Source organism: Alnus glutinosa, chromosome 8 (genome assembly GCF_958979055.1).
Source record: "Alnus glutinosa chromosome 8, dhAlnGlut1.1, whole genome shotgun sequence".
Lineage (NCBI taxonomy): Eukaryota > Viridiplantae > Streptophyta > Magnoliopsida > Fagales > Betulaceae > Alnus > Alnus glutinosa.
In genome coordinates this window covers 28842196-28865547 of record NC_084893.1, presented here as the reverse complement: position 1 = coordinate 28865547, position 23352 = coordinate 28842196, and the positions used below count along the sequence as shown (strand labels likewise).

General features: G+C 35.1%; 4 protein-coding genes across 6 annotated transcripts; 1 reads left to right on the top strand and 3 right to left on the bottom strand.

Annotated features, from left to right (window-relative positions):
* Positions 1-474: 474 nt before the first annotated feature.
* Positions 475-8022, bottom strand: LOC133875212 (DEK domain-containing chromatin-associated protein 4). 2 transcript variants are annotated; one of them, XM_062313255.1, is made up of 12 exons: positions 7866-8022; positions 6074-6651; positions 5948-5981; positions 5260-5339; positions 4825-4884; positions 4562-4672; positions 4051-4131; positions 3842-3928; positions 2562-3039; positions 2178-2290; positions 1469-1499; positions 475-922 (listed from the first exon to the last, which is right to left on the bottom strand). In XM_062313255.1, the coding sequence occupies exons 2-12, from the start codon at positions 6638-6640 to the stop codon at positions 759-761; spliced, it is 1806 nt and encodes a 601-aa protein (XP_062169239.1). In that variant the 5' UTR covers positions 6641-6651; positions 7866-8022; the 3' UTR covers positions 475-758. The 2 variants fall into 2 exon arrangements, with proteins under 2 accessions (XP_062169239.1, XP_062169240.1); XM_062313256.1 differs by having other exon boundaries at positions 6074-6646; positions 7866-8021.
* Positions 8023-10592: 2570 nt separating this feature from the next.
* LOC133875876 (uncharacterized) lies at positions 10593-12258 on the bottom strand. Its single transcript, XM_062314136.1, has 2 exons — positions 12115-12258; positions 10593-12032 (listed from the first exon to the last, which is right to left on the bottom strand). Exon 2 carries the CDS (start codon positions 11591-11593, stop codon positions 10910-10912), a length of 684 nt encoding a protein of 227 aa, XP_062170120.1. The 5' UTR covers positions 11594-12032; positions 12115-12258; the 3' UTR covers positions 10593-10909.
* A 2293-nt stretch (positions 12259-14551) lies between these two features.
* Positions 14552-17448, top strand: LOC133876000 (uncharacterized). Its single transcript, XM_062314296.1, has 3 exons — positions 14552-14886; positions 16573-16673; positions 16980-17448. The coding sequence occupies exons 1-3, from the start codon at positions 14832-14834 to the stop codon at positions 17259-17261; spliced, it is 438 nt and encodes a 145-aa protein (XP_062170280.1). The 5' UTR covers positions 14552-14831; the 3' UTR covers positions 17262-17448.
* A 1885-nt stretch (positions 17449-19333) lies between these two features.
* On the bottom strand, positions 19334-22783 carry LOC133874560 (cysteine synthase 2). Of its 2 annotated transcripts, none has more exons than XM_062312411.1 (6): positions 22419-22781; positions 22118-22192; positions 21268-21411; positions 20305-20694; positions 19983-20218; positions 19334-19737 (listed from the first exon to the last, which is right to left on the bottom strand). In XM_062312411.1, exons 1-6 carry the CDS (start codon positions 22626-22628, stop codon positions 19515-19517), a joined length of 1278 nt encoding a protein of 425 aa, XP_062168395.1. In that variant the 5' UTR covers positions 22629-22781; the 3' UTR covers positions 19334-19514. The 2 variants fall into 2 exon arrangements, 1 of the variants encoding a protein (XP_062168395.1); XR_009901322.1 differs by having other exon boundaries at positions 19578-19737; positions 19889-20218; positions 22419-22783.
* Between the last annotated feature and the right edge of the window lie 569 nt (positions 22784-23352).

Below are 23352 nucleotides of genomic sequence, written 5' to 3'. Positions count from 1 at the left end.
CAATAGCTAATAAAATTTGTAAGCTACATTTGAAATATAATTCTGACGAGAGAGAAAGTAAAGATATTATAAAGAGTTTGAAGGAAGGAGTTTTTTCAAATATTCCCCAAATTTTGATAAAAACTTTGAAATGAAAAGCTTATTAGGATGCTCTTATCATATGAGTTAACTCGGCAAATACCAAGCTATGCAAAGCAGAAGAAGAAACCGTGACATCAGAAAGATAAACAAAAATAAATTAAATAAATGTGAAAGTCGCTTTGTTTGATAATATATTTTTTGTTTTTTGTTTTTTTTTTTTTCCTTTTTTCTGTTTAAATAAAAATAAATAAATAAATAAATAAATAAATAAATAAAAAAAAAAAAACATAAACAAGCTTAAAACACAAAACAATCAAAAACTATTTTAACTTTTATATCGCATCAAAACATTTTTTAAAGCACGCCTTAAAAAGCAATAATAAACGTACTTCATCCATGAAGGGTCAGTTATATTAAAGACAGGAAAATTCCTACAAATTATGTTAATGCATACATACAAGCCGCAATCCTACAGCACAGCTCCAGTCCTCTGCTAATTTCTAACAATTACTCTATTTTTTTTTTTTTTTTTTTTTTTCAGCAAATAGAATTCTAACAATAAATTACAGCCATCATTTTGCAGCGATAAGAGTAAAAAGTACATGTGGACTACAGGAACTAAGGAATACATATAAATAGCTACACTATTTCCCTGCAGTCATGTTCAATCTTCTTCTTCAGGTTTCCACCTCTTGGCCAGCAGACTGGTTTTCATCTTTCTCGGTATCACCTTCTCCATCTTCTTCATCATCTGCCTCATCAGCTAGTTTAGTAAGCTCTTCCTGGATCATGAGCTTTATTGATGACTTTCTTGGGGTGAGATCCGTTTTAAATTTCCCAGCTGAAAATTTGTCAAAATTCTGTTAGCCACAAAGGAATAAAATTCTAAGAAGGGTTCATCAATCTCAGTCCATGAATTGGAAGGGTTTTATTTCAAGCCGTCTCTACTACTTCAGATGATAACCAATTGTGGATATTGTAATAAAAATATTTTGATAAGTAGATCTTGTAATAAAAATATAAAACCTCATAAAAAGGATATTTGATCAATTGAGCAGTGGACCTTTTCCTAGATCTTACAGGAACGAGGATTTTTATTTTTTTTTTTTTTTTTAAAAAAAAATTATAAATAATCGAAATATCATTAAAAGCAAATTGCACAACCAGTATTTTAACAACTCAACAGAAAACCTTTGATAATGTTTGCAAAAATAGATGAAAGTTTTCCTCTATTTTTACACCCAAATATAAGCTTGAATGGACATATAATCATGGCATTGAGGTTTACATTTTTTAAATCTAGGGTCATAGATTGGTTCCATTTGATATTTGCCAATTCAAGAAGTCATAAAATGCCATAGTAAAAATAAATTCAAAGACAACATACCAAGTAGCTTCAGAATATCGGTGAAAGTGGCCTGCAAAATAAACAAAGACAATTTACTTTGGGATCATACAAATCCATTAATCATAAGTTCGATAAGAAACTAAACTCAATTAAGCCTTTATCTCAAACAAATATGATGAGATATAACCACAGTATAAAATGTTTTCCTCTCAGTTTGATTGACAAGATGTATGAAATAAAGAAAGCTAGCAATATTTCAGCATCTTATAAATTACTAACTCCTAATTTTCTCCACCACCCCATAAATCAAAATATGAGCTTCCTTTATCTTTTCCTTCTTACTTTTTCCTACTGAAGCCGCACATGCATAAATGTAATGAAAGAGAAACATGGAGACAAGAATGTACAAAGCCCAAAGAAGCAATACATACTATAGATGCATAGCTTGATATATCTATGTGTGTACTTGTACATGTATATATCTGGGTAAAATTAACTGTTTATGACTCCAAAAGATGTGGACCCAACAATCCTAACCTACAGAACTTGTGAGTAGTTTGTGAAGCATGTAAAAGCAATCTTAATCAGCTTTGAGGCAGGAACTAGAACAAAGCGCCACAATGGCATGTCCAGCAATGCTTCATTGTTGCAGGGTGGATAGAAGAGGTCAACATGATTACTAATTTTACTCAAGATCTCACTTGACTTCTATTACAAATGTTAGACAGTAATGATCTCAGCACCTTACCGTATTAAAGTCAACTTCTTTAAGAATTTCACATGTTGCATCTCTCAACTCATTATCACTTGGCCTGAGTTTCTCTTCCTTGACCTTGTCCTTCCCTTTAGCAACCTTTTTCCCTTAAGAAAATACCAACAAATGTTTAGTGTTGCTGATTACGAAAGAGAAACAATATATAGGCTTATACTCTCGCTCTATTTAATAAAGTTCACAATTAGAACTTATCTTTTAGCAAAAAGCTAAGCAAGTTGAATAATGACAATTTCCAAACTTCAAAATTTTTTAGCAAAACCACCATTTTTTTTTCTTCAGTTTTTCCTATTAGCAGAAAGACCATCAAGCAAACCAGTAAAATAAAAATGATACCAATAAAGAGGCTGTAATTTCTACCAGATTTCTCCCTGGAGGCAGCTTTCCTTGGAGTTGAAGCCTTTTCTTTTGCTACTTTTTCAATTTTCTTTTTCCTTGAGAACACCTTTGGACTTGTATCATTGTCATCATCAACCTTGGAGGGTTTGGACAATGATTTCTTAGGTGTTCTTTTGGGCGTTGTTCTGGATTTATTTGAAACTGTGATTTTCTTGGTTTTGGCTTTCCCGGCAGATTCCTTCTTTCTAGATGATGTTTTAGAACTTCGTTTGTGTTTCTCCACATCTTCCTCAGATTCTTCTTCAGAATCAGTTTTCTCCTCACTTTCAGAATGCTCAGGAATTTCATCCTCAGATTTTTCAGCGACACCATTTTCATTTTCCTCCTCTTCATTTTGTTCCTCCTCTTCTTTTTCCTCTTCTTCAGACTCGTCATCTTCTTCTGCCTCAAGTGAACTATTTTTCTCTATTTTTGCTGGATCCTCAGTCTTTCTTCGGCTCTGGAGCACATATCAAACTATTTAAAATAGAACAGGGAAAAAAAAAAAAACCCAGCATAAATAGTATAAACGTTCTCTGGATAGACAAAGAGACAGATAATTATATCGGTTTTCAGTCTTCTGTTTCTTCCTAGTTCACCTGTTTATCTGCTAATTTTAGTTTAGCTGCTCCAGAGGACCAGAGGAATTAGACCTCCACTTACTCCAGTGATAAGAGGATTCAGAAATTGTATATATAGAGGATATGCATTAGGCTAAAAGCAATAACAAATGTGGATAGTATTGAAGGCCCTAACATCAGAAATTGTATATACTTTTTAGGCACCTATTACTCCCAGACAACTACAAACTCCTGGTACCCCCTCCTCCCTCCAAAATCCTATTTCTAGGTATTACCAGAAGAAATGAAAAGTATTAATGACCAATAGCATGCAATCAAATTTGTGTTAAGTGTCAAGCACATGGTAGGAGGGATTCTTGAATCCTGAACATGATTATAATCAAAACAGTAACAACTATGCAGAAGGAAGAGAGTACTTCTTACTACACTGTTACAAAATTGACACATGAATAGGAATACCCTAATTCACTTACAAGTACAAGATAGACTAGACTGGCAAAACAGAGTATAGGCCAAGTGGGAAAAGAGAAAAAAATCCAATCCAACAGAGAAAAGACTAAATAAACATTCCACCCTGTTTACGACAGTTAGAAACTACCCAATGAAGAAAGTGATTTACCAATTATACAATACTGCTTTAACTCAAATCATATTCTGATGTTAACGAGATGAGAATAACACCTTTGCTGAATGTTTTGAAGCTGCACTTCCAGATGCTGATGAACTTCCTCTGGCCACCCTCTTTCGCTTTTTGCTACCCTTACTTGACTAATAATCATTAAAAAAAAAAAAAAAAAAAAAGGTATGAAGATCTCGTGGAAAGAAAGTGTTCATTGTTAAAAAAGAAAGAAAGTAAGTTCGATAGAAAATTAGCATTTACGTAAGCAAACCTTCTCTTTTTCAGCAAGTAGCACAGTAGTTGTAGCATGAGGGGCCACCAAGAAGTCTATCAGCTTTGCAACAATATCTTCCTGCATATGCACTTTAACCTCATTAAAACAATATCGCTTGACATGTGAAGCTTCAAGAGCAACAAAACTAGCATTTAAAAAGATGCTGCAAATGTATGCTGATAGGAGCTTTGGCTTCAGTTGAAAATATTGAAATTGAGATAAAACCCTGCCAGAACAGTGTAGGTTATACTGACAAATCACCAAAGCTATCTGATTAATCTGTTTTTGCACATTGTTTGCAGGAACACACAAAAGGGCAGTTAATAATCTCTAGACTAATCAATTTGATAAAGGATAATAAACCATAAAAAAAACTTCCACCAACCAAAGGCTTCCTAATGCAGTTAGCAATTGGATCAATGCATAAAATAGGGCCAAAAAGGGCAAAGTTATTTAACCATAAGTACATTCCAGACTGAACATGCGCAACAGTGGGAAATCAACGAACCTTCCTGGTAGTAGCCTTGGCAATTGGTATGTCAAGGACATCACAGAATTCTGACAACTTCTCTTTATTACACTTGTCAAGTTTCTCTTTTACTTTGATCATCTGCTTTTCCTGTAATAAAGGGAAAAAAATTGCAATGAAGATCAAGTCTGCCACGCTATGACATGGTATCACATGATAAACAAAAAATCTCAGCTATATCTGGAAAAATGTCTTGTACACACAAATGGAGGATTTTCTTTCTTATATTTAAAATCTTTTACCTCATTTTCATGCCATACAAAACCAGAAAACCGGGATATGTTATTCTTGACCTGAAGTGCCTGCAAAAACAAGAGTATTTAAGTTTTCATTGAAGCAAGATCGGCATAGTCAACAGGAACATCTGAGATGAATCACAACACCAGAATCCAACATATTTCCTTAAGCACATCCTCGTCACCAACTCGATAAGTAGAAAAAAGAAAGCCAAACATATAAGGGAAATGCTAAACATCCTCCACTCATCCCCCCTTCATCACCCTCTTTTCTTAAAAAAATTGATTTTTATTAAAAAGTTGTCTCTGATGTCACAACTTTTTAATAAAAATTAAATTTTTTATTATAAAAGGGTGATGAAGGGGGGATGAGTGGAGGATGTGTAGAAGGGCTCAACATATAAACAGAAAAAACACAAAAGTCTTCAGAATATGTATTACCTTCCCTCTTCTTCCAAAGAGAATTGTATGAAGCAGTTTGAAAGTGTCATCAGTCTTTCTTCTTGATAGCTTGAATGCCACTGAAGCAGAAAACATATTCAGGATCACTTATTTCAATTATTGCACCATAGACATTGTATACTCGCACCATGATTCTCAGCTTATTTGGTCCTTAAATATCTCAAAAACTTCCCCAAAGAAACCAAGATTGTTATCATTACATAGTTCCATTATTATACAATTATCGTCCCTCCAGGTATCTCTGCTAAATTATAGAACCGCTGTCCCAAGGGTTTTCAGCAACATTTATAGAATCTACCAAATATAGATTCCTCAGATATGTTCTCAAGTATCATCACGTATACTACCCAAAGATCAAGCCTATTAACTACAAGTTCAAAATTGAACTGAAAGATCACTTGTCCTAAAACCAAGAGATACAGAAAATTAAAGAGCCTGATCAAATATAGAAAATAAAAATAATGTACAATAATCACCACAAAATAGAAAATTTTGTGGGTCTTTTGGCTGGGTTTCTTTGTTCTTTTTGTTTTCTCTTTCTAGGTGTTCCTTTTGTATACTTCCTGTGTACTTAGGGGCGTTTATGACATTTTTCAATTAATTATGAAAAACAAAAATGTACATAACAACATAGTTGAAATGTAATCAACAGAGGTTAAGAACATACCATTAGGTATATCTTTCAGCGCGATACCACGGCCCTACAAATTCAAAGGTAAACTGTGAAGAAAAAAATTTCTCGGGAAAACCGCAATTAAAATTTTAACGACTAAATAACAAATTAAACAAACACCTTTTCAATTTGGAACTCCTTCACAGCTTCTTTTTCAATTGAGGCCACCAGCCTTTCAACCGATTTCCTCTCACGTACAGGGCGGTCGATAGCAGGAGTCCTTGGCTCTGGCTCCTTCTTCTCTTTAACTTCCTTTGTCTTCTCTTCTACTTTCTCTCCACTCTTCCCTTTCCCACGCTTCTTTGACCCCTTCTGCGCCTTACTCTCTGCCTTATCTTCATCCTTGTCTTCTTTCTCCTCTGCCACATTAATCTTTTCCTCTAAATCATCTTTGACTTCATCCTTTTTTTCGATCACCTCTTTTTCACTTGGCCTAGCATCTTCTTCCATTGCCTCTGTTTTTGGCTCCTCTATTTCTTCTTTGCTTTCCTTGACTTCCTTTACCTCTGTGTCTTCGTCCATTTTTGCAGCCTCAACTTTCTCATCACCTTTCTTATTTTCTACCATGTCTTTTACTCCATTTTGCTCCTCTTTCTTCTCATCCATAGCTTCTTCTGTTTTCTCTGGTAGGCTAGCCCCATTTGCCACTGTCTCAGCAACTTCAGTCACCGTATTCTTCTCACCCATAATCAACTTAACTAGAAAATAAAAATTCACTATCAGCCGAAGTTCAAGTCCAGAGAGCAGAATAGTTGAATAAAGTCTGTCATTTAGTAGCACTGCCCTATATTTTGAGATTTAGGAAAACAATAATTTCAGATTATATTGATATAACATTTTACATGACTGGCTCCCTCAAGTTGTGGTGCAATCTTGGCCCTTTGAACCAAGATACTGCCATGTTGATCATGCATCAAGAAGTGTACAAAATGTAACCATTAAAAATCACTTCGATGGCCAAGCTTGAGGGAACTTGACTTCCAAGTTTCCATTTCTCCATGCATGATCAAGTTTTGCATGCTTCTCAAATAAAAATCTACTGCACAAAATGTAAACTTGAACAGAAGTTCTTTTTCCTTTTACGCAATTAAATTCTAATGGAGTACAATTGCCCAAAGCAAAAGACCCAGAGAATAAAAACTTAACATAAACATTAAAATGAGAGGCAATAAATAAGGAAACGAGCTACAGTCAAGCAAAACTGAATTGCAGCAACAACCTTCCAAATAAGAACATAAATTTCCTAAAGGTATAATACTAGCACATATAATGCACTGAAGTGTAACTATAGATAGCTTAACAGATTGAAAACTCCAACAAGATCTACAGAAAGTCAGACACTTGAATAGACCCATCAAAAAAAGAGAAACAATAACTTATTTGATAATTAACACAGACAAAATAAACAAATAAAAAACCAAATATATATATATATATATATATATATATATATATATATATTTAAAAAAATGACAAATTAAAAACCCAACAAAAAATAAAACAGATAAAAATAAAAATAAAAATTCCAAATATTTAACTAGCATGCAGCTTTAAGAAATGTAAAACTCAGCTAAACCAGCCTCACAGCCACATTAACCATAGTTTAGCCAAGCTCTCAATTTCCTCAGGCTCAACATAGCAAAAAATCCCGAATCCAAGCTCAGAATCTCTCTGCGTTTCTCTCACATTCTCGGCAACCAAACAGAGCCAAACACCAGCCCCAGAAATAAAACAGTAAAAACCCAGAAAAACAAGCCCAAAATTTTCAAATTTTTACAAAGAACCATTTCGGAACCCTAGCTCTGAACCACAAATTCCTTACCGGATCACAAAGAAAAACACCAAAAACAACAACAAATTAACAAAATATAGTGAAATTAATTGAAAGAACAATTATGTAATTGAAACTTACAGATGTTTCGGGATTTTTAAATTTGTGAATTTTGAAGCTTCGAGCGAAAGTCTTCGACTTTCTGAACTCTCTCAGTGTTTCGCTCAGAGTTTTGGGAACTTGTTTTGTTTTGTTTTTTGTTTTTTTTTTTTTTTTTGGCTTCGATCTCTCTCTTCAAAGTGGGGGGTAGTTTCGGTATTTCGAGAACGTCGGACTTCAATTCCGGATTTAAAATCGGACCACGTCGGATGTGTGTGTCAGAAGGAAGTGCGGGAGTTTGAAAACGGAGAGAGAACTGACCGCCGAGATGTTGTTTGGATGGTATCTGTGAGATCAACGGTTGAGGTTGATATTCGGTTACAAAGTTTGTGAGCATCTTGCACAGGTGGGACCCAACTGTGTTGAGGCCTTCGGTGGGTCCGAGCGGGGATAAATGCCCACCGATTTTAACCCGAAGGGCCTCCAGGGTCCGAGCCCACAAATGGGTTTGCCTAATGTCAAGCATATCTGGATAAGACGTGGAACTATAGGTATAGGATATATACGAAAATAGTTTTGAATAATGTTTTTTTTTGTTTTTAGTTTAAATTATAATGGAAAACCATTTCAACACATCAAAGTTAAAAAATCATTTCGGGACAAGTAAACCCAAAAAATTACTATCATAAAAAATATGCAAAATATCAACATAAACACTTACAATTCTTTGTAAAGTTAAGACTTCGTATAACAACAAGCTCTCAGCTTTTCTTCACTCTAGCTCACCGCTAACCAATTTTCTTTGAGTGCATTTCTTTAATGTTTCGGTTCAAAGAGGTATATCGTGTGGTTTGAAGAAAAACAAAATCCAATGGAGATAAAACTTTTTAGGAAACCCCACTTGGATGGACAATGGTGAAGGAAATGAAACATCTAGGAGGGTTCTAACTTCTAAGTTAATAGATGACAAAATCTTTCTCACCAGGGTAAGTGGACATTCTTCACTTTTAATAGCTAAAGAAATAAGTGTCAACAAAATGAGAGAAACGTCTAAATTTTTTTAACAGAAAAATCATGTGGCGTCATGACAGTAATAACTGGGATTTCATTGCTAACTTTATGACACTTGACATGTAATTTCATGATGACGTTTTGATATTTTCTGATGAAGTCAACCATAGGATTTCATAGGCTTTAACGTCATGATGACATTTTGACGTTATTAGACGTAAGTTTTCAAAGTTTCATCGTCATTATGGCCTTTTGACATGGTTCTGGCCTTATCATGCAGTGGCCTTCTGAGCTTTCATCGTCATGACAGCCTTATAACGAAACCACACAAAATCACTTTTAACACCTTCAGACAATGGACGTCATAACGTCTTTATGATGTTAAGAACAAAAACTATAGTAACATTATCTTTTTCACGTCAAACACCTGGAAGATGAAAAGATTTACGATCACAGTTTTGAAACATCGAAGAAGGCCAATTTTTAAAACCTAACAGATTGGATGGTGAAAATACATGTGTAGTATTTTGGGATATGATCGATATCAAGGACAAAATTAGAAATTTAATTTGGAATTATCGGATTGGACTAAAAGTTTCTTTAAAGAAAGCTATCATGAATAGTAAAATAAATCCTAAAAAAAAAATATTAGGATCTATTTGTTAATGCTTTTTATAAGGTAGTTTATATTTTTTGTTTGAAAATGTATTTTGATATGATATAAAGGTGAAAATAATTTTGGGTATTTTACTTTTTGGGTTTTTTGTTAATGTTTTTGTTTTGAAAAGTGAAAACAAATACAAGAATAAAAGAAAGTAGTATCAAACAAATTCTAGAGTGTAAGGGGCCCTCCCCTTAGGTTTGACCCCGATTGAAACTAAAATTCTTTAGACTACTACAAAAATTATTACAAAAAATTTAAAAATGATGTAATTTTATTACCAAAAGTCATAGAGATATGTTAGTTGCACGACAATTTTACAAAACATATATCCTAATCATAACTAGTAAATAGTAAATACATGGGCGCTAGAAAGGAATTAAGGTTAAAAAATGTGTTGCACTTTTTGAAGAAATGTGTTGCACTGGGCCCGTTAAGAATTTAACCCAATCAAGGGGTAATAAATGGGCTGGGCTTGAATCTTAGGCTTTTAAGCAATAGAGTTTAGGCATTGGGTAAAAGTGTAGGGCCAGTTTCCGCTAGGCTCCGCCAAGGTTCTTCACTTCTGAGCCTAGCCCACCGGTCTACCTCAGGCTCAAGACCCACATTCCCCTTTAATAAAAAATAAAATAAAATAAATGGTTAAATGCAATCATGACATGTTAGTATTAGTACACCAATAATTTTGTTCTTTTTAATTTCACTTTTTTTTTTTGGTTAAAATGTCCAAAATGCTTCCATTAAAAAATAAAAATAAAAATAAACGGGAGCATTTTTGGGTATTTAATCAAAAAATGGGTGAAATTAAAAAGAGAAAATTATTGGGATGTAAGTGAAGTTTCTCAAAAAATTAAACAAAAGGAAAGCTAATTCTGGTTCAAAAATGTGACTCCCCAGGAAAAATTCTAAACCTACCAGCCTCACTTGTCTCATGGTTAGCAAATTTTCTTGATGATAAGCAAGCAACTGCATCCAAGAAAGTGGACTAGTCACTAGATCTTTTTCCACCAAAACAAACAGGGCCTTACTGGTGCCCATGCATATCATGCGAAAAAACATGAAAAAGTGAAAATGAAAGAACTAAAGAACAAAGCAGATTGAAGAGGAAAGGCAAGTGGGATTCCATCCCAAGCAAAAAAGCCTCCACAGATGAAAGGCTATCATATTTTGTTTATGCCTCCTGATATATAAAAAAGGCATAATAAAGTTGAACTTTGATGCTTTAGTGTTTGAAGAGGGATTATAGAAGGCATAATAAAGCAGAAATTTCCATAGTTTGCAGCACAACTAAAAAGAAGAAGAAGAAAAAAATTATCCCTTGATCTAAAAAGCCTAGCTAGCAGCTCCTAACATCATTTGTTGTTGAGATCAAAACTTGGAACTATTGACACTCATGCCAATGCTAATTCATGCTTCAATCGCTAACCTTGAACCCTTGATGGAGCCCAAGATCAATCTCAATCAGATTCTCTTCTTCATTCATCTCATTGATCTCTGCTAAGAGCTCCATTAAGCCTTGTTGCTCGAATATTGATTCCGGCAAGAGATCAGGCAGATTTGACGGCAGATTTGACTGCAGCTTTTGCTTTGGTTCTTCATCTGGGCCACCAAACTTGCTGCCCGGAAGGCAGATTTCAATGAGGCTATCATCATCATCATCATCAGAAACTGAAATATCTGACATTGCTAGATTTTGTTCCATATAGTTTGAACAAGTCAAATTGAGATCAAACTTTTCACCCATTACAGAATCATTGCTACTTTCACTGTCTGATGGAACAAGAATGTCCGAGGTTGATTCAACTTGGTACTCATGCATCAGACCAACTTCATTTTGTTGGATAGCTGTTTCTACTGGTGGTTGAAGAGTCTCTCCAACTACTTTTCCAGGGACGTTTTTCTGCTCACAGATGAGACCCTCATGATCTTGCGCTGGTTTCTCATGCAAAATTACCTTTTTCTTTTTGAATGTGACAATGATCAACATAGTTGATAGAATCAAAATTGCAAGGGTAACAAGGAAAGGAGAGAAGCCAAAACTAAGAAAGTAAGCCAAAATTGCAAGGATTCGATTCTCAGCTGTTTTTCCCATGTTCATATGTTCATGAAAGGAGGTGGACAAAAATTGACATAACAAAAACTAGAAGAATCAGAAAAAAGGGTTGGACAGCAAGAAGTAGAAAAGACTGTTTTCAATTTCTGCTAAATATATCAAGAAATGAGCCAACAACAGAAATAGGTGTGTCTGCAGAATCAATCAAAAGTAGAAGGATCATATCAAAACAGCATTATGATCGGCTTCCATTTACCTGATCTGAGCTTCCAAGGACAAATGTAGACTTGGCACTCAAACCACTTGTCCTTTCCCTCTTCTGGTTTCTCCAAAGTAAATGAGTTTGTTCTTATCTGCAACCGATTCTCTTGAAGAAAGCAAAACACTTGTTTTCCATTATCGTTTTACAAACTCAAAGCCTTGGAATTACCAAATGCATGTGCAGCATATCTCTTCTCCCCACATGGCACTATACTATGAGACCCTTCAAAGAAAACCCATTAAACAGGAAATGAGTAAAATCTACAATCTATATACAGTACTTGAAGGGGGGAAAAAATCCTTACTTTTCACTTTCTTCTTTACGCAACCAAACAAAAATGCCACTAACAAAAGGTAAATGTACTCAAAGGGTAACTTCCAACAGTTTTCCTTTCAAATCACATTTCTACCAAACAAATTTTCCATGTAAACAAACATCAATGAAGCAGTTTTTGATTTTCTCGGCACTTTATAGGAACATGTGAATTGCTTTTAAGACAGAATATATGGAGAAATAAAAAATTTAGTGCTAGAATTGAATTAATAGCACCCTGCAATTCTGTCAGTAACCCAGAAATCCAATTATAAAAGCTAACAGTTCCCAGTAATTATGACCCATTTTCCATTGTCTGCAATAAATCCCATCATTCATCGAAGTGTAATAATTTGAGCTACTTTCTGTCTGAATGTCATCCAAATTGTTAATGGAAACCCATTACCATGAAGAGACCTTTTGGCTGGTTTTGTCAGGTGCCATTACTCCTGTGTTCCCACAAGCAAACAGGGCTAGGTGCAAAGTATTCGCTGCATTTGAAAAGTACATACATTCTATATAATACAAGTGTATTTCATCACATAGATTATTTGAATTTATTTATCATGGTCCATTTGGTCTAGCGATTTTGAAACTTGTCACTTGAAAAAATAAATAATAATTCCAAAATGCAGTCAATAAAAACACGATTGTTACAATTACAAATTAATCTTTAAAATTGCAATTAATATTTTAAATATGATCAAAGCATTTAACTATGACATAAACCACATTTTCTGTGTGATGTTGAGGATCCTATTCCTATCTGAAGTAAATAGGCGAAATTTGGAAAAAGGATAAAAGAGAAAAGAGAAAAGGAGATAGACAAAAGCGCATGGCAAAAAAGAAGTGCTACTTTTAGGGTTTTCCACTTTTTTGCCTTGAAACATTTACTCGGCTTAATCATTTCCTCGCACTTTTCATAACCATCGTCGGATTTGTGGAGCCTACGTAGGTCTATAAATTTAATAGTAATTTTTTAAAAAAATAGGAAGATGAAATAAGAACAATTAGAAGAAATGAATCATTTATGTTAATTTTACCTCTCACAACTATTATAAAAAGAAATCCTGCTAGGGACGACATAATAATGACTTTTAAACTATCATTGAGCATCACATGAAGGTCTAAGCCATGCACGTCTAATATAAAATGTATCTAATATTTTTTAAAGAGATTGGGGAAGAGGATTAAAAAAAAGATAAGAGAATAAAGAGAGAGAGAGAGAGAGAGTGATGCAGCTCATTCCAAGTTAAGGCCTAAAAATGTATGAAATGGGTTAAATAAATGGTTGGACTTAATAAATTTTTTAGCATACAGGCTAAGAAAAGGGCCTCTTAAAATGACAATTTTTTTTAGGTAATCTAAAGGATAGGCTGCCTAAATAAACGCCTACAGTAATGGTAAGAGAACTTATAAGCCACAACATGGAAGATAACATCGTAATACTAATAAATACTATACTAAAATTATCGAGGAGGAGCATCACCATGATGTTCAACGAGATAAATGCTTAGTAGTAGAGGTTTAGTAAACATCGTGTTTGGACTTGTATTTGGATTTGAAGGTCTCTATAAGTAAAAGGCGGCATCTACTATGAAAATCTAGATGAGAAGGTGGAGCCGTGGAGGGGCTAGCCAGTTAGGCATCTTAAACATTTTTCTAATTAAGATTATACTTTTTTTATTTTAGTTAATATCAAATCAGGTTGGATATCATTTTTGAAAAAAACACAAATTTGGAAGTTTGAATCCACAAATCTGTATGAGATATATTCCCATAATAATTACTAAACTCACACTCACATTCTTTATGGATAAGGAATCTCTTTATTTTCATTTGAAATAGATATGAGATATTTAATGGTAAATTTTTTATTTTATTATATTTAACCGTGTATATTATATCATATCATTTAAAAAATTTAAACGACATAGTAATATATTTACCATGTGACATTATGTACGTAATTATTTTTAAATGATATGGTATTATGTACGCTGTTAAATACAACAAAATAAAATTTTGACTATGAAATGACTCATTTCTATTTCACTTAAAACAGAGACGATCGTGTTCCCATAGATCATTTTCATTTTATGATTAGAGTTTTATTTTTTTGTATTTAACGGTGTACATAATAATACATTAATTAAATTTTTTTAATAATTTATAATGTGACAACATATTTATTACGTGACATCATCTCTACGGTAGAATTTATATAATGAAAAGTTAGTTGTGGGTACCACCTCGGACATTGACCTTCATTAACCTCGTGGTCATAATCATAATCCTAAGCAAATCTAATTATGACAATGATAAACTCAGCCCACATGATCTACCATGCCACGTGCCCCATGTTCCCTTTTTTGAAATGGCTATGTCACCCTCAATCCTTTATGTAACGATTCTAACCTAACAGAATAAGAGGGGTAATTGGGGTCATACCGGGGAAAAAAAACTTTCAGGACTCAGGAGGATTAATTCTAGGGTTAGGGTTTTGATGACTTTGTATTTTCTTCTTCCAAATTGGGGGGATTCTTTGGGGTTTTAGTTATAAAGCTCTCAGCTTTTTGTGTTGTGTGTGAGACGCGCACAAGCTTTTTGGTTTTTCTTGGGATTTGCGTGGGTGGTGATTGGCTGTGTGATCTTTCTCTGGGCTTTAGCGCCCTGAGGGCCGTTGAAATCCATGATCATCAGCGTCCCATGGACCTGTCTCCAGCGCCAACCACTCCTCCAGTTGAAGAAGAAGATGAGTGGGGTAACACTTTTTTTCTTTTCTTTGAATTTTGTCAGTGACCCTTGTTTGGTTGCTGAGAAAGTGTAGGAAAATTAAAGGAAAGTTGGGGATTTTTTCGGGGCTTCCCACTTGGGTATAATTTTTTTATTATCCTATTGTGTCATGCTTTATGAATAGTATTCGGTTGGGGTATTTTTGGTTTCACTATGCATGGTGTTTTCATTGTAGTGGCATTGTCATTGAAGTTGTTTATTGCATAGCTGTGGCTTGTGATTTGGATTTTAGTTTTCGGGTTTTGTTAATTTTAACTGGGGGATTTCTGCTTTGGTATTGCATGAAGATTATTAACTGGGAATGTTTCATTTGATGTGATTTCTAAGTTTTACACCTTTTTTTTTTTTTTTAAATGTATGGGGCAATTACCTTTTTCCCCATGAACTACCAAAAAATGCGCAATGCCCCCATGAACTACCAACTCGATCAAAATAGAGCATTCAACTATCCAAAACAACCATTTTTCCCCATTTCGTCAGTCAAAAGGGTTAAAACAAACGGTCAACGGGTTATGTGCCGTTTTATATGGGGGCATGTTGGAAGATTATGGTAGTTCATGGGGGGAAAAGAGGAAGATGGTGGTAGTTCATAGGGGGAAAAGAGGAAGAAAATGAGGGTAAAACGGCGTGTGACTGACGGAAGGGGGGAAAATGGTTATCTTTGGTAGTTGAATGCTCTATTTTGGTCGAGTTGGTAGTTCATGGGGGCATCGCGCATTTTTTGGTAGTTCATGGGGAGAAAAGGTAATTACCCCTAAATGTATTTATTATTGTATCTCAGGAGCTGTTTGCACGTTTCAATTTGCAAAAAAGTTTTGCTCCAACAAACGAAATGTAGATAAGTTGAAATATTTATAGAAGTGTAAAATTAAGACTTGAAGATGAAGTCATAATATTGTTTGTAGTAACCGTATGGGCACATCTCTCATGTATTGATATAATTCTTCCTTAACCCAAAAGAAAATCTTATATATTGATATAGCTGAATCAAGGAACTTAGATAAAAATCTGAAAACAGAAGTTCTGTTGTATATAAATTTACTAGGAAAATGAGTTTGTTTCAAATTTTGTTTTCGTTCAATATTTCCATCACATAATATAGATTGAGAATATGTGGCTTACTGATTATGTATATACACTTCTGATGTAATTACGTTTATTTAGTGGAATATCGTTAAAAACAGAATGCACCATCCAAAAAACTTTAACAAACGGAGCCAATGTTTCTTGCATACATGCATACTCAGGGCCATGCTTGGCAATATATTTTGCAATATGTAGAATCATTGGTCAATATGTGATTGTCCTCAATGCAATATTCCTAAGAGCGAAGCAGATATGATGGTAATGGCAATCAGGAGGCAGCTAGGGACGGAGGGTGACAGAGTTCTGACCTTGTGGTATCCCTTGTAGATTGCATTTCACAGGTGGATTTGGTAGTTCAAACTACATGTTAGTGTAAGAGTGAAGTAGATATGATGGTAACGGTAATAAGGAGGCGGCTGTTTTTAAAATTTTCAGTGACATGTTTGTCTGTGTCGCATCGCCATTACTTATACCAGGTTCTTTGGTATCATCGGTGTTAACTTCTATAATTTTTTTTGAGGTTTTTCTGGCTATACTGACATGGACATTTGGCTTTTATTTGCATTAGATACCGATGGATTTGTTATTCCAAGCCTGGAAATAGGAGACCCTGATCAAGGTAGGCTTGATGCTTCAGAAGTAGAAGCCTCAAAACCTCCTTCTCCAAAGGTTAGCTGCAAGCATCCTGAACTCTTAACTGAGGAAAGATTACAGAAAAAAGTGTCTTTAAATGATAAGACCGGGAGTAATGCTACTATTTACATCTAATCACACCAATTTTATATCGGTTGATATGACGTGTTTTAAATGGTTTTCCTTTTATTTTATTTTTAAGTGACGGACATAGAAAGTCACTTAAAACACGTCACATCATGTCAGCCGATGCGAAATAAATGTGAAGAGTAGCATTACTCTAAGACTTGTGATGCGTTTAACCATTCATCTTAAAACCATGAGTTAATTGCACTTGTGCAGGCCAAAAAAGAAGAGAACATCTACCTAGGGCCGCACGGGGCGCCCCCGTCACAGTCAAAGCAGCAGGAGCTGAATTCTGCTGGTCGTAAGCAGAAGTTCAAGCAGAAATTGAAGGAAGCAGATAGGAGGAGTAGTGGGACAGGTCGGGAGAATAAGTTAGAAAGTCTGCGAGAACTTGTGGGGGGTGGCAAAGCAACTGCCGGCATGGCGAAGAGCTCTCCCAGGGATTGGCTAGACTCGCATTGCCATGAGTCTCAGTTTGAGAGGCGGAATCCCCAGTGAGTGGACTATCTGATAGCTTCTCCAACTTGGCAGAACGCTATTTTCAGCTTTCTTTTTTTCAGTCTCTGAAGACTCAACTTAATAATTTTATGCATTCTTGACAATAAATTTTCAACCGGGCCTTTGAGTGCTCAGTTGCTACAGATGATTTTAGTTACACAGTTGGTTGTTTGCCGCTGATTTTGAACTCCACCTAGTTATGTATGACAAGATTTCTTATGTCGTGTCCGGATTGGGTCACGGTGAATACAAGTTTTTAGCATGAACACAAAATTATGCATAAGGGTTTGTTTAGGTTTACGGTTTCAAAATGTGCGATTTGAAAATGCAAGTTTTAAAAACATAATTGAGTATTTGATAAAATTGTAGTTTAGTTTTTATAATCGTGTGTTTTCAAAAATGCATTCTCTTGAATGCGATTTTAAAATGCGAATTTTCTATGTTTCAAATTAAATTTTTTTTAAAATGTACAGTATTTTCAGAAATTTTGTTTAAAATCGCGCTTTTGAAATTTGAAAGTGCAATGCCAAATGCACTCTAAGTTCGTTGCAAAAATGAGATTGTAGATCCAACAATCTTGGTATGGAAGGAGTAGTATAGAGCAGTAATTGCAATTTACGCTAGCATCGCCTTCACATGTACAGAGGATGATCCAGAGATAAGACACTGATAAATGTTATAAAAATTTGGATTAGCAATTTTTGATATGATTCACGAACCCGATGCCAAATTAGCGGACTATGATTAAAGGGTTTGACTTGTTAATTAAATGAGTCGGGTAAGAGTTGACATAAATAGTCGTATACCGATTTTTTGACACGACTCAAACCCGACATGAGACATTAAGGGTTATTAATTTTTACATGACCCACAAGCTTAACACGGAATTAGAGGGTTAGGGTTGAGGAGTCTGACTCAATTAATTAAATGAGTCGGATTATGGTTAACCTAAATAGTTTTATACTTATGCATCGACACAATCCAAACCCAACTTGCGACATCAAGGGCTAACATTTTTTATAATCGTGAGTTCAACACAAAATTAATTGGTTAGAGTTAATAGATCTAATTCGTTTAATTAAATGGGTCAAGTTATGGTTAATATATATTGTTATACCAATACCTTGACACGAGCGGAACATTGACACGGTAAGATGAAGCTTTACAGTTGAATGATGGGACGTGACTGGTTATAATAATATTCTCAATGAGTTCAACCCTTTTTGGCTAATTGCTTTAACAAGCATGGAAATTCTGGCTCATACGTTCATTTAAGGATGCAACGCCATACTCGGAGCTTGAAACCACAATTCAACTGTACATCGTAATTGCATAGGATTTGTACATATATTGTGTGTGACACTCACATTTGATGTAAGACCCATCTGACAATCTCACATGAATAAATTTCACACCAAAAGTGAGTATGTACAATGCATGTACACACAATATGCGTGCAAATAGCACATCTCAATTGCATATCCAGTGTTTTAGGCACATAAACACGCAGAGTTTAATTGCCAAAAGGACTTCCTCGTCCACATTGGCTCTAAGCATTTATCCCTCACTAAAAATGGTTAGTCCTATCTATAATAAAATAAATTAACTACTCGAATTATTGTAGTGAACTTTTTTCTCTTGAAAATGCTCTTAATCATTCACGTGAATTTGAGCCAAAAAATCATTGGATGACAATGACCCAAAAATGATCATATAACTGGTATCATTGCAGTTGACTCATTACTCTTGTTGACAAAATGATTTTAATCATCCTTGTATACACCTATGAATGTGATACATATTGTTGTCCAGAAAAGAATGAAATAAATAATGTCCTTATCCTAACAGAGAAATGTGCCTAATCCTGCTCGTGTTACTGGTCCAGCAAGTTGTCATCCTAAAAAACTCAGATGAAAAATTCCCAGAGAGATAAGTGATGATACTTTCACCATCAACTAATAAGAGTAATACAACTCTTCGTAGTAAATTTTTACATTAGCTTTACACCGGATTGATGTATCGTATTTTAAGTGTGCTTTTCATGCATGTCACTTAAAAAAAAAAAAAAAGTGTTAGCCACTGAAAACACGATATATCCACCGGTGTAAAACTAGTTTGAAAATCTAATGTGATGAATAATATTACTCTTCCAAATATAGAACTTTGATGGAGAAATACAGCTGCATAGGGCTGGTCAAACTTTGGATGGAAGTGATAAGAAACATCGAGGTCAAAACTCTAGGTCACACTAACTCATTTGATGCCCAAAAACTCTAATCCTTTTGCCTTGGGTGTCAAACCATGCTGAGACAGATACTCGTCATTGTAAAACTTGCTCAGGTGCCTCATCCCACTGTCACAAAGAATAGTCACAATAGTGTGACCAGGGCCGATGGACTGTGCCACTCTGACAGCTCCAACACAATTCATAGCCGAAGAACTTCCAAGAAAGAGCCCATCATTCTTCAAAAGAAACCTGATAGAAGTTCAAGCAGACATAGCAAAAATTCACAAAGATTAGTTTGTTTTGTAGCCAAGTGAATGAGTGAAAGAAGGGATATTTTTATGTTTCATCATCTGATAAATATTAAAATTTTAATTCTAAAAGTTAAATTAGAGCACAGTACAGTAAGATCTGCAAAGCAACACCCGGTGGTAGAATTGGCACAATTTTGTTCTCGTTAGTTTGATTTTGACCAGTCAGCAAACCATATCACTGACCTAGACATTTCAACAGCCTCCATGTCTGTGCCTCTAAAAGCCCCATCAAGTTTTGCCATCAAGAAATTCTGTGTCAACCTGTTGATTCCAATTCCTTCTGTTATTGTGTCAAACGGATTCTTTAATCTGCGCCCTTCAGCCTCCTCTTTAGTGTACATCACCCCTCTTGTTACCTTATTGAACAAACCAGAACCAGGAGGATCTACCAGGAAGGACTTGATGTTTGGAAATTTTTCCTGTTGAATAGATGTAATAAGGGAATTATTGAATAATAACATAATACAATTAACTGGGGGGGGGGGGGGGGAGAAAAGAAATTGACCTGGAGAAACTTGGAAACACCAGCCACAGTACCTCCTGTGCCTGCAGCCGCTACAAAAGCATCTAAATTACCACCAGCCTGTTCCAAAATCTCAGGCCCGGTACCCTCATAGTGTGCTCGAAAGTTTGCAAGATTTTCAAACTGATCAGCAAAGAAGCCACCTCGACAATTATTCGATAAAGCTGAACTTTGTTTCTCTTCACCGGATGTGTAACCATTGATTTGCTTTAGGGGTTTGCAATCCATTTGATCAGATTTCCTATGCTTTGATGCCACCTCATTTGCTTCCAGTGCTCTTCTCCGTGCAATATTGACATAGTGGTCTCTGTGTGTAATTGACACGGGTCTTACCCTTTCAACAGTAGCTCCAAGGGCTTCAAGTATTTGAGACTGAGATAAGTTTGCAAAACAGAAACAAAATTAAGTATGTTGCAGTTCATCAAAGAGTGGCAAAAGAAAGCTACATAATACTAGAGTAGTCAAGCAGGTAGTCATTGATATTCTACAACTTTTCTGCACCAGGCTAACATTCTTCACAAAATCTAAAAATGCTTCACTGTTCAGAGACCTACAACCCACTGGACTGCTACCTTTTAAAACATATGTGGATAAGTGGCTACTATAATATGTCTAGAGATGAATAGAAGAAAATTCTTTCTTCATCTTGCTTCCAGCCCAATTATAACCCACTAAATTGCCTATGTTGCAGATATTCTTGCGCAAGATGGTAAGAGAACGAAACGATTTTAACACGTGGAACTGGAAGCAAGGCCTGATCACCATTGTTCAAGGAAGATTATTTATTTCAAATACACCTATATATACAGTGCTGCTATCAAGACTATGATGCAGATATTACCACACAAGTCAATAATACAAATGAAATCTTGAAGGTTGTAGCAGGAACAAGAGAAAGTAACTGGTCAAGGAACTCTGCCCATTGAAGATACATTCTATATATACCTTCTCCATAGCAACGTCATCAGGGATAACCACATGGCATTTGCAACCATAGGCAGGAGCAACTGTAGCAAGGCTGATGGCAGTGCTCCCAGCGCTCCCCTCAGTAACAACTCCACCTTGAGCTAGCTCCCCAGATTCCAAAGCCTGCATAGAGCCACAAATTGGAAGGAATAATAAAATAAAACCAACACTAATGATCAACAAACACAACATCTTAGGCTAGAAACCATATTTTTATCTTAAAATACTAACGTGACAATCCCAATCAACTCTTGAATCAGTCATTGAAAAAAATAAAATAAAATAAATTCAAAGGGTTGATTGAGATTGCCACATCAGCATTGTGAGATAAAAATGTGGTATATAGCATTACTCTTTCCAAAATATAATCATTTCCTATGGTACCATACAACTAGGCATTGATATCATTAACTATTCATTAATTACTAGAGCTTTCACTTATATTTAGCATTATTCCATAATTCACAAAGAAAAATACTACTTCAACCAATTAAGACAGCATAAAAACTAGCCTGCAAAAAACAATTTCGAGATTCGTACTATTACCAATTCAAGCAAGAGAGTAATTGAAATAGCCTCTTCTTCAACTTTGGATACAGGAAAGAAAAAGCAATCTAATTTCTGCCCGATGGTTTTGTAAAAAGAAAGTATTCAGAATATTCTCAACTAAGCCAAACACTTACATTAAGCCTAGTTGGCCGCAGATTCTAGTTTGTTGAAGACCAAATGGTCAACTTTCTTTTTCTTTTTCCTATTTTTCCAACATCTAAACAAAGAATCAAAAGTAATAGTAATTTACCTCTTCAAATTTCATCAAAAAAAAATTTACCTCTTCAATAATTTTCACGGCAACTCTATCTTTCACACTCCCTCCTGGATTCAAAAACTCGCACTTGCCAAGAATCTGAACAACCCCACAAACAAAAAAAAAAAAAAAAGCAAACAAATCAAACAAGAAAAACAAAAAAGCTAATCTGTTTCCTTCCTGTAATCTTTGGCACATAAAAATGATATCGAAACGAAAATTAAACGAGACCTGTATAATAAAAAATAAATACAAACGAAAATCAAAGAAATCCCAGATGATAAGATCGAAGGAAAATTGAAAACTCGATAGCTATATCGCATACTTCGCAACCAGTGGCTTCAGAGAGGCTGTTGATGCGAATCAAGGGGGTGTTGCCAATGGCATCAATAAGCCCATTTCTGGGCTTCTTTTCCTTCTTCTTTGAGAGGCGCAAGATGGTCCTTTTGGAGCTGAGCAAGTGAGAGAGCATGGCGAAGAAGATGGAGATTACAGCAGCAGCAACAACACCGCCTGTGGTTCTCACAGGCGCCATTATTGACGTCGGCCTCGGACCTACAAGCTTTAAATTACTATACTGATTTAAGTGCCGTGCCTATTATCCATACAACTACGTGTTGCATACTATCTGAATTCCATAAGAGCAGGGGTGGAACTCCCAAATGTTAGGGATTTATGTCGATGGACCATTACATATCTTTTTTTTGTTTAATATATCCCCAAAGCTTAAACACGACGTCAAACTTTTTCTTGACAAGTGAGATTTACTGCTTATAATATATATTTAATTAAAATAAAAATAAACTATAGAATTAAGGTTTGAATTCAAAATTATTATTATTATTATTTTTTTTTTTTAAAGAGGTCTTATAATCATATATGAGAATCAACCAATACAACTTAGATCCTTAGACCACTTACAGCAGCTTATCTAAAATTTTATCTGGAATAGCTAACCAAAATCAACTTTCTTTTAGGTAATCACTTTTCAACCCTTTTTCCATCGGCTTATCTAAACTTCTTCTTTATTTTATAAAATAATCAATTTTAATATTTTTATTCATTTTAATTAAAAATACATCTCCACCAAAAACACATCACTCCGTTCAACGCCTTCATTATCGGACCAAAGTATGCCGATAGCCCATGAAATTCAACGACAAGTCGTACGGCTCGCAGGCCAGGAGGAGCACTAGCCCAAGTTCGCAGTGTTTAGGGCGAACCTACGGCGAGCGTGTAGGCACCAAACTCACAAGCGC